This window comes from Juglans microcarpa x Juglans regia, chromosome 1D (genome assembly GCF_004785595.1).
Source record: "Juglans microcarpa x Juglans regia isolate MS1-56 chromosome 1D, Jm3101_v1.0, whole genome shotgun sequence".
Lineage (NCBI taxonomy): Eukaryota > Viridiplantae > Streptophyta > Magnoliopsida > Fagales > Juglandaceae > Juglans > Juglans microcarpa x Juglans regia.
Window position 1 is genome coordinate 43424901 of NC_054594.1, and position 10830 is coordinate 43435730.

The 10830-nt window shown below is 39.7% G+C and overlaps 1 protein-coding gene across 1 annotated transcript; it reads left to right on the top strand.

Annotated features, from left to right (window-relative positions):
- Positions 1–100: 100 nt before the first annotated feature.
- Positions 101–6128, top strand: LOC121258510 (protein MLN51 homolog). Its single transcript, XM_041160042.1, is given in 13 exon segments — positions 101–1034; positions 1865–1914; positions 1917–1966; positions 2111–2307; positions 2404–3245; positions 3599–3713; positions 4099–4215; positions 4511–4566; positions 4668–4713; positions 4884–4951; positions 5029–5108; positions 5606–5696; positions 5793–6128. Coding segments are annotated over 10 exon segments (2022 nt in total). The 5' UTR covers positions 101–513; the 3' UTR covers positions 4912–4951; positions 5029–5108; positions 5606–5696; positions 5793–6128.
- The last annotated feature ends 4702 nt before the right edge of the window (positions 6129–10830 follow it).

Here is a 10830-nt window from a genome sequence, read left to right on the forward strand (position 1 = left end):
CCCAATCTCACGTGCCGGACGCTGACCAAAAACTTGCTTTACCAAGAATACCCCTACGAAATTAGCCCTTTTAAAGTTTAAACCCTTCTGCGAAGAAAGACCCGTTTCCTTTTCCGTTTCCTTTTACAAGTCTTTTCCCATACAATTGCTGACGACAACTTAAAAATCCAAAAATATCCTCTTGCCCCTTTCTCTCCCTTTAAAAATCTAGGGTTTCTCAAACGCTAACCTGGAGATCCCAATTTATAAAACCCTAATTGCCTTCAATTTTTTGTCTTATAGGCCGTCGTTTTATCGAGATTTTCTCGAATTGGTGTTTGGTTCTCTAGTAAGTTTCCGTTTATAGGGCTGCTGCTCATTTGATTGCCTGAAAGTCCTTTATTCGGTCTTTCGGTTGTGTAGGGATTTTGAGGATTTTTGTGCTTCTTTGGTTTTGATTGATATATCGTTTTCTAAAAATTGGTGTTTGGTGACTGCGAAAGTTTGGGATTTTAATTTTTATTAGAGGAATTCATGGCTTCGGCGGGTGAAGAAGAGGTTGAGTATGAGAGCGATCCAGAGGAAGTGAAGCGATCGCTGGCTATGCGGAGGCGCGAAGCAAGTGATGATGAGGAAGGCGAAGGAGAAAGGGGAGAGAAGCCGAGGGTGGACCGGAGCTTTGGGACTCATTCCGACGAATCGGACGGTCAGGGTGGGGTGGCGGATTACGAGGATGATGAAGAGTTGGATGAAGAAGAAGAGGTTGAGCTAGATGGGGATGGAGGTGAAGAAGAAGCAGCGGTGTATAGGGACGGAGGCGTTGAGGGAAAGGCACGCGTTGGTGGTAGGATCGACTCAGTAGTTGCAGTGGTGAATTTAAATGAAGCGGATGGTGATGAAAGGAGGGCTATGGATGAGTTGGCAGAGGTGCAAGCAGAGGATCGGGCTGAGGGGGAGGAGGAGAAGAAGGAGAATGAGCCCTTTGCGGTGCCCACCGCTGGGGCTTTCTATATGCACGATGATCGGTTTAGGGACAATGCTGGTGGTAGACACAGGTATATTTTTGGTTTTGGGCTCATTTCTTTTCAGCACAGGCATGATAGTTTACTATTTATAGGAATGTGTTTAGAGTCTCGCTCTAATTTGGGTTGTCATCGATCTTAAGCGGTTTTATACTTTGGTATGGATATTGGATTGGCATGTATTGAAAAAGTGGTCGGATAAGCCTGTTAAATGGTTAGAAGAGTCGTTCAATGCTGGTAGATTATATTTCGAGTTTAGGCATAAAAAAAAAAATTAAGAATGAGGTGTATTTTGAGGGACCTTTGTGCTACATTTTGGAGTACTCCAAATGAACACAAAATTATGTAATGTGGGCATTTGTAACGTGTGGGAATGCAGATTGTTCTATAGAAGGATGTATTTGTCTTGTTGCACTGGTACCCAATAGTATACGCAGGGTGGAATTGGCACTGCCTTGCTCCTCTGGCAATGATGTCGGTGTTGATGTGCTTTTGGTGTTTTCAGAGTATTACTAATAAGTTAATTTTCCTTGGCCTTAAAATGCCATCAATTCCAGGTTTATTTTGTCAGAATTTAGATTATGAAGGCATTATTTCTTCATTTTCCACATACTGACTTCCTCCCACTCCCTTGATTCTTTTTTTTGATCGATAAACAAAATTTTTTTGAGCATAAATAGACAAAGGTTCGAGTATACGGGATGATTCTTAACAAGTGGTGTTGGGGACTCCAAAATGAAAGCCTGCTTTACAGTTTGGAAATTTATTAGGAAATTTGAATTTTAATGTTGCCACTATATAACCCTTTGCAATTAGGAAATTTATTGTAAACAATGATTTTAACATGATTATTGAATTTTTAGGCGCACGCGTGGTGGAAGGAGGTTGTGGGAGTCCAAAGATGACCGGAAATGGGGCATGACAAGTTTGAGGAAATGACTTCGCAGGAAAGGCATTATGAAGAGGTGATCCATTAGATACATGCAATCTGCGTGAGGGATAATGTTTTAAATGTTGCATTCCCCTTCTCCCTTTCTTTCGCTCTCTGATCTGCTTCTCTTTTTTTTTTTTTTTTTTTTTTTATGGCATGCACTTTAATATAACTACAGGGACGGAGGAATTTTAAGGGTCCTTATCGAGGTCGTGGTAAAAATCGAGGTATTGATCGAGGGTATCCAAGAGGGAGTAGGCCTAAAGCATATAACGACCAAAGCCAGACACCTAAGAGTGTGAGAGGACGGGGGCCCAGACGATATGAACCCACCTTTAAAAACAAAAGTCAGGTTCCGCCAGCTGAAAACAAACAGTAAGTATGAAATTTGAGCTTGATGGCTTTCATTCAGAATTTTCACCATGTTCATCAGGTTGTGCTTAAAATTTGCTGTGTTTGCTGATGTTTCAGGTCTGGGAAGCCTCTTGAGAAAACTTCGCATACAAATTCTGGGAGAGCTTTCATGCCCGTGTCAAGTGTGGAATCTGAACCTGTTCCTGTTAGGAGACAAGTGTTTGCATCAAGCTTGAATTCTGCTTCTCCACCATTTTATCCTTCTGGCTCTTCCAATAAAGACATCACTCTGATGCAGAAAACAGATTTACAAGCTGGTAGTTCCAACAGAAGTCTTCACCCAGCTGTTATGGATGATGGTTCTTCAATCCCACAAAGCAATGCATCGCTTCGTGGGAAGAACATAACTGAATCTGTTGGCATGGACAAGCTTTATATTGACGAGTCCATCAATCCAGGTGCTGGGAAGCCTTTGGCTAATCTGCAAATGCCAATTTCGGGATCCTCCTTAGTCAGTGCTACACAATCTCCTCCAACAAAGGGAAGGGGTTTAGCAGGACAGATAAATTATCAACCGGCTCCACCTCAGAACCAAGTCAATAGAGTTTCCCCTTCAACGCAATTCCATGCAGTTCAGAGAGGTCCTGCTCAAAGCAGAGGTCAGCCTCCTGTGCAAGCTCCTGCACAACATGCAAACCAGCGTCCTGGTAGTGGTTCTCAAGCTTCCTCCCCTCCAAAAGTGGGTCTTTCAATAAATTCTTATGAACCTGAGGAGGCCGAATCTTTTTCAGAATCAAATAGCTCTAAAGGTGCATTGGTTGGAAAGGGAAAAGGCAATACTCAAGGTACTGGGAAGGGATCTGTTATGTACAGTGGCACTCAGGTTATGGGAGCTACTGGTAGCATGGCTGTTAGTCATGGAGATCAAAACTTCCCTGCGACTCCCACATTCTTGCCAGGTGAAAGTTTCTTGGATCTTATCTTCAATTATTAAGAAGAAATTTTGTATGTGGAAAAATCTTTGGAATGTTGTTCAAAGAATCCTCATTTTTGGATTCCATAAAAGGGTTTTTCTCGTTTTCCTCTAGTTCAAGTGAATAGTTCTTAAACAAATTTTTGGATTTGGAAACGTGACCAAATTAATTGTACCTAACTAAATATGCATGAATTATTTTATGAACTACTGGGAACTGCTTCATTAGCTTGAATTATTTTTCTAGATCTATGTAATTGCAGAGTTTATGGAATCGTAGTCTATTTTTTTCTCTATTGAACCTTATTCTCATTCTTCCCTGGTTTGGTTTACTTGCAGTGATGCAATTTGGAGGCCAGCATCCTGGTGGTATTGGAGTTCCTGCTGTTGGTATGGCGTTCCCTGGTTATGTTGCTCAGCCACAACTTGGACTGGGAAATTCTGAGATGACATGGTATGGTAATCCTTTCATTGTAAACAGCAGTTTCTTCTGTAGGTCGCCTTGTTTTTCTTTGGCTCACGGGCTCCGTGAATGCTATTTTTTAGTTTTTTTAATTAGTGGCTAATTGGCACTTCCTTTGGATTAGGAAATATCTACTTCTATGTTTTTACAAGCTGAGAGGAGATTCATCTCTAGTCAGGGGTATTCCTAAGTGCCTTCTTTCTGATTTGGGGAAAAAAAAAAATTCACTGCCTGGTAGTAAAATTTCTTTGGGGTGGATGTTTAAATGAGCGACACTCTTACCATTCTTCTTTCTACATTATCTTTCCTCCAGTTACCACTTGCATTTTGTTTATTTTCAAAGGGTAATAGTGATGTTCATTTTCTCGTTCTTCAGGCTACCAGTATTGGCGGGTGCTGCAGGAGCTCTAGGGACCACATATCCCTATATTACTGTTGATGGCGCTTATCATCAACACCCATCGGGGCAGACATCTTCAATGGGTGCCTCAAGGTTGGTAGCATCATCTGCATGCGTTTGATAATTTACAATGGTCAGGGGATGATATACTGGCTTTTGTTTTGACCTAACCTGGCAATTTGGTGTTTAGTGAAACATCATTTCACTTTTGTTCTTTTGTTAAAATGCTTTGAGGCATTGCCAAGTAGAGTCATCTTTCCTATTTCGGCATGTAATCATTGCTCCTTTCTCTGGAAGGCGATATTTTGATCATGCTAATATTGACTGATGTCATCTTTCCAACAACATTGCGTTGTTTTAATCTTTTTTTTTTTTTTTTCCTTTGTAGCAAAGAAAATAATTTGAACAAACCCAATAAGGAATGGAAGCCTTCACAGAGGCCTGGTAACTTTGCAGCTTTGCACTTTTATACATCACTAATTTTGAAATACTTCATTTCATCATTTATTTTAATTTTGAACTCAAAGTAACTGGCTTCCCTGCAGAACTTGGGAATGATGAATTTGGGCAGCGACACAATAAGCCTCGCAGGCAAGTTGGAATACTTGTTTTTGAGTGCCAATAGATCTTTAAGGCTCTCCTAAGTGTCTCCTGGCACCACATTCACTGGTCTGGGTGGGGTGGAGGAACATGATCCATCGTGCTATATATTTTTGCCTTAAAAGAAAATTTTTAATTTGCCTTTTTTCCTATACATGCAGATACTCAGAAATGAACTTTGGCCAGTGAAATACATAGATATTACGGAGCTTTTAATAAGCAGATAAAGGTTCACTATCACCCAACTTAACTTTTGTGTCGTGTGGGTGTTGCAAAATTCTGAGTTGTGATTGCTTCATGCTGCAGGCCTTCCTCCAGGCCCTTTGTGGTATCTAGGCTTTTGTTCTAGAGCACTCTGGGCCGCAATAGGTTCCATGATATTTTAGGTAACTAATCTTGCACTGATTAATGTGTTTTTATCTGTATTTTGGATGTTGCGAATTTTATCTTTTTACTTTCACAGTGATAACAAAATCCATTTAAAGGTTCTTTAGTTTAATATCCCAACATTTTTTTCTCCTTCCCACGCAATTTATTGTCTTTCTACAATTTTTATTTTTATTTTTTGAAATATGAGATTTCAGATTTGTGTTTCATGCTATGCTCTTCTCCTTTCTCCCTTTATCTTTCAATGTATGCATTCAGTTGGCTAGGCCATTAGGATCAAATTTGTGATTCAGTCTTGGGGCAAGATCTGTATTGTGGGGTTGATTGTCGTTTGTTTTAAGCATCAATGAATACTCTGGACCCGTGATGCATTCTCTTAAGGTTTTAGTTTTGTGCTTAGCCAGCACCTGTGATGGTTTGTACCCCCACCGAAAAGATAATTGCTGCTCCATATCTACATTTTAATTTGCACCTGTATTAACAATTTTTCTTGCAGTTAGATATGACGAACACCTGCTCATGCTGCACTAAATAATTTAAGACAATATGGCGGCTTGACTGGTGGCAGTATCTTGTTTAAACATGCGGTAGGAATATGCATCAAAGGATAATCACCAATGTATTGGTCTTGCAAGTTAACATTGGATGAAATTGTGATAATCCCTTGCTTTTGTTTCTTTCAGGTTTTCATGTGGTTTGGTTTTTCAGTGAAGCTTGTGAGAAATGTTGGCTGGCTTCCAAAAATATAAAGAAAAGGCAAAAAGAACAAGATTTGTTGTGCAGCATCTTATTGGTCAGTGGAGTTGAATTTTTCTATTTATATAAATGGTGTGGGTTTTTTTTTTTTTTTTTGAGACAATAATAATTGTTTTGAGAGGACCTTTTAACGAGTGAGAATTTCTCCAGTTGACTTATTGCTGGCGATGTTGCAGCTAAATAGTTTTAGGACTCTAGTAAAGAATGGGTTATTGATGTTTTAGCAAAAACTCATACGTGATAATTGATGTTTTTCTAGGCAATGCAACGCTTATCTGTATTTTATTCTATTAACCTTCTTTTTGTGTGCTTCTAGCATAAAGGCACCTCAATGGAGATACAAATCTACAATCAAGGCTATGTAGTTTAGGAATACGCGAGCAATAGAAATTTATGCAGAGAAGGGAAAAAGTGAGCACGTTCTTCTTATTCTGATTGCGTCCCTTCCAGATTGCTAGGATGAAAGCACAATAAATAAATGGATATTGCCAAAATACAATAGTAAGGCTTCGTTTGCTTCCTAAATTTCTCTCAAATCATCTCAATTCATCATTACAATTTTTTTAAATTTTAATACAAAATATAATAAACAATTCAATTTTTTCAAATTTCAAAATAATAATAATATTAAAAATTAATATTCTAACAATATTTTATCATCTAAATTCAACTCAATTCAACATCTAAATACAACCTAAATGTGTTTTAGAGTAAATTGTAAACTCTCTTGAACTTTCCCGTCCTCGTTCCCAAGGGTTTGATTGGTGACGATGATGGAAGAAGTAGAAACAAACATGAAAAGGAAACATGTAGGCAAATTAGAGATAATGCTCTTGATCAAGGTAATCTCCTACATTTAGCCTGTTAAAATATTTCATCTCATTATTATAATTTTTTTAAAATTTTAACTTAAAATATAATAAACAATTCAATTTTTTTAAAATTTGCACCTTAACCAGAGTTAATAAAGGTTTGCCAGTTTTCGTGACAATAATGAAAACTAACGAAGACAATTCATCACTTTGACTCAAATAACAAGAGTTATTGAAAAGTCAACAAAAAGTACATAAAAAAATACACAATGTGCTATTTACGATTGTCATTTTGTCCCAAATTGCATTTTTGTTGTGACGCCGGAAGGAAGAAAAAACCCTAAGTCTAGAAATCGAAGACAAGAATTATTGAAGTGAAGGGAGTTTCGAACTTATCTGATCTAAAGTAAGGAAAGTACGAGATGGTGTTGTTTGCAATGAGAATAAGTTTGGGTGTCGATTGTAAGACGTAGCGTTTTGGCATGTATAAGCCAAAACAGTGCATCTCGTTTAACGAATCCCTAACTAGTTTTAAGTGGTTTCAATGCAGCGTTTTGACTCTTAAGTCTAAAATGGTACGTTTTTGTTAGTAAATGTTTTATTTCCATTTCAGTAGTAAGATGCAGCGTTTTGGTTATACCCAAAACGATGCGTCTTGTCGTTCACAATTAGGAGGCAGGTGACGTTAGCCTAGCTCAGGAGTTTGTTAGAGATGTTGTATTTGGGGAAGGAAGGGACCTGTGCAGAGGGCATTCGGATTGTGAGTAATTTTCATAGCTGTAAGCTGTAGCAGGAGGAAAGAACTACCTCGAATGAGTTCCAATGTAGTCACCTCAATGAATGCAGCATTTCTTCATACTCGTTGTGTCTGTTTCAATTCATCAAACACCTGCAATGCAATCTGCTCCTAGTGTATTGCAACACACATTCCATTTCCATACCTTCCCATCATACATTACAGTAAGAAATTACAGTGAGAAATGCAAGCGCCTTAACAAGTGGTATCACTTGAGCACTGATCCTGCCATATTCACCTTCTGCATCCTCACCCAGAAAAAAACATAAATAGCCAAATAGTCCATACAACCCAGAAAAGCAATACACAACCAAACAAATTTTACAAACCAGAAACCCATAATCCATCAACCAGTCCATACAACCCAGAAAAGCTATAAACAGCCAAACAAATTTCACAAACCAAAAACCCATAATCCTTCAACCATGGCTAACGCTACTAGATCCAAACACATACAACTACAGATTGATGCCTTGGAGGAGAGCCATCTAGTAACCCAAACACGCTTCAACACCATCGATGAGAGGCTGGACCAGCTCATTGAAATGGTTCGAACTTTGGTTGCTCATCAGGGGAACATGGCACGAGACTTGCAAAACTAGCAAGATAATGACCAAGTGCAGCAAAGGGGACCAAATTTAAGAGGTATTCGTTTGGACTTTCCTCACTTTACTAGAGAAAATTCATCCGCTTGGATTTTTAAAGCATCACAATACTTTGAATACCATCAAACCACCCCTGTCCAAAAGTTACTATTGGCCTCATACCACATGGAGGGGGAGGCCTTAGTATGGTATCAAAAGGCCTTAGATAATAGATACAGCCCAATTTGTGAGTTGGGAAACCTTGGTGCATGCTATGTTGGTTCGTTTTGGACCAACCGCATATGACGACCCTATGGAAACCTTGACAAGGTTGAAGCAAATCACCACGGTAGCAACCTATAAGGCTAGTTTTTAGGCACTCTCGAATAGAGTGAGGGGGTTATCCGACCACCATAAGCTGAGTTGCTTTCTCAGCTGGTTGAAGGATGAAATAAGGTTGCCTCTTCGCATGTTTAACCCACACAATTTAATTGCAGCATTTGGGTTGGCCCGAATTCAAGAAGAATATACCTTGCTAGCGCTAAAAAGTCGATGAAGTTCTCGGGTGAGAAGGGCTCGTTTAGTTCGGGTAACAATTATACCCCCTAGGGTAATAGTGGTGCTAGTGGGGCTCACAACAAAAAATTCAGCCCTCCTATCAAAAAAGTGTTCTCTACAGCGTGGGATGAAAAGCGTAAAGAGGGACTTTGCTATAATTGCGATGAGAAATGAAACCCCAACCACAATTGCAAAAACCTTAAAGTATACCTTCTACAATGAGTTGAAGAGGAAGCTATTATAACTGTTGAACTGCTTAATGAAATGGACTTAAAACATAAAGGGGTGGTAGTGGAACCCGAGATTTCCTTGAATGCAATCACAGGAACCCCTAGTTCTAAGACTATGCGCCTAGTGGGGTGGATGGAGAGTACACAAGTGGTTCTTTAGGTAGACTCTGGTTCAACACACATTTTTGTGGACCCATCTATTGCTCGAACAACCAAGCTGGTGGTTGATGAGGCTAAAAAAATTATTGTCAAAGTTGCTAACGGGCAAGTGGTACGAGGCTTGGGCTACTGCAGTAACGCCAGAATCAAGGTGCAAGGTATATTATTTCATCCCTCATTTTATGTTTTAGCTCTTGGTGGTTGTGATATAGGTCTTGGAGTAGATTGGTTGGAGACCCTTGGGCCCATTGTTTGGGATTTTCATGAGCTATCCATGAAGTTTGTGTAGCTTGGGAAGAATGTGGAGTTGTTGGGACTAAGGTTGGAGGGTCTAACCCTTGCAAAAGGGAGAAAGGCAATGCTTACATCCATGCAAAGGGGAAAGTGGTTGTTTTTGCAGCTGGTTACTGAGACCAATGTAGTGAAGCCCTCGGGTGGGGGGGAGAAAGTGCTAAAACTGATTACACAATTTGCACAAGTGTTTGAAATTCCAAAGGGATTACCACCCTCAAGACCCCAAGACCATAGAATATCCCTTAAGGAAGGAATCCAACCCATTACAGCTAGATCTTACCGTTACCCACACTACCAAAAATCTGAAATTGAAAAAATTGTGACTGAATTACTTGACTCTGGATAAATAAGGCCTAGCACAAGTCATTTCTCTTCTCCCATACTTTTGGTCCGCAAGGTGGATGGAATTTGACATATGTGTGTCGATTATCGAGCACTTAACCAAGAAGCCATAAAGGATAAGTTTCTTATCCCAGTTATTGATGAATTCTTGGATGAGTTGCATGGGTTGGTGGTTTTTTCGAAGCGGGATTTGAGGTTCAGATACCACCAAATTAGGGTGGTACCCAAGGATGTAGCAAAGACAGCCTTTAGAACTCACGAAAGACACTACGAGTTCCTCGTGATGCCCTTTGGCTTGACTAATGCCCCCATCAACTTTTCAAGGGCTGATAAATGAGGTGTTTCGGCCTTATTTGTAGAAGTTTGTGTTAGTTTTCTTTGACGATATCATAGTGTACAATAGCTACTGGATAGATTATGTGGTGCACTTGCGGGTGGTGCTGGAAGTACTTAAAAAAAATCAGTTGTACGCTAAGTTGTTCAAGTATCAGTTTGGGGTCACGGAGGTTGATTATTTGGGGCATATAATCAGTGAAAAAGGGGTTATGGCCGACCCACAGAAGGTGGTTGCGATGCTAGACTGGCCGATACCAGTGAATGTCAAATCCTTAAAAGGATTCTTAGGTTTAACGGGGTATTATTGTAAGTTTATAAAATGGTGCAGATCTATTATTGCACCATTAACAAATTTACTTAAAAAACATGCCTTTGTGTGGAATGAGACTGCACTAAAAGCTTTTAAGGAGCTAAAATTTGATGTGGCACAACCTCTGGTCCTTAGGTTACTGGATTTCACCCAACCATTCACAATTGAATGCGATGTAAGTGGGAGAGGGATGGGGGCAGTGTTGATACAAGCTGTGCAGCCACTTGCTTATATGAGCAAGGCTTTAAAGGGTAAGGAACTCCTTCTCTCCACATATGAGAAAACGGCAATAAGGAAATAGAGACCTTATCTTCTAGGGTAGTCCTTTGTGATTAGAACGAACTAGCAGGTCCTAAAAATTTTATTGGAGCAGCTTGTGGGTACAGTAACTCAACAAAAGTGGGTGAGCAAATTAATAGAATACGACTTCATTATTGCTTACAAGCAGAGAAAGGAAAATGTGGTGGCGGATGAATTGTCAAGAAAAGTGGAAGAAAGTGAATTAGGGGGTGGAGCCTTGGCCATGATAACATTTCCAACACCC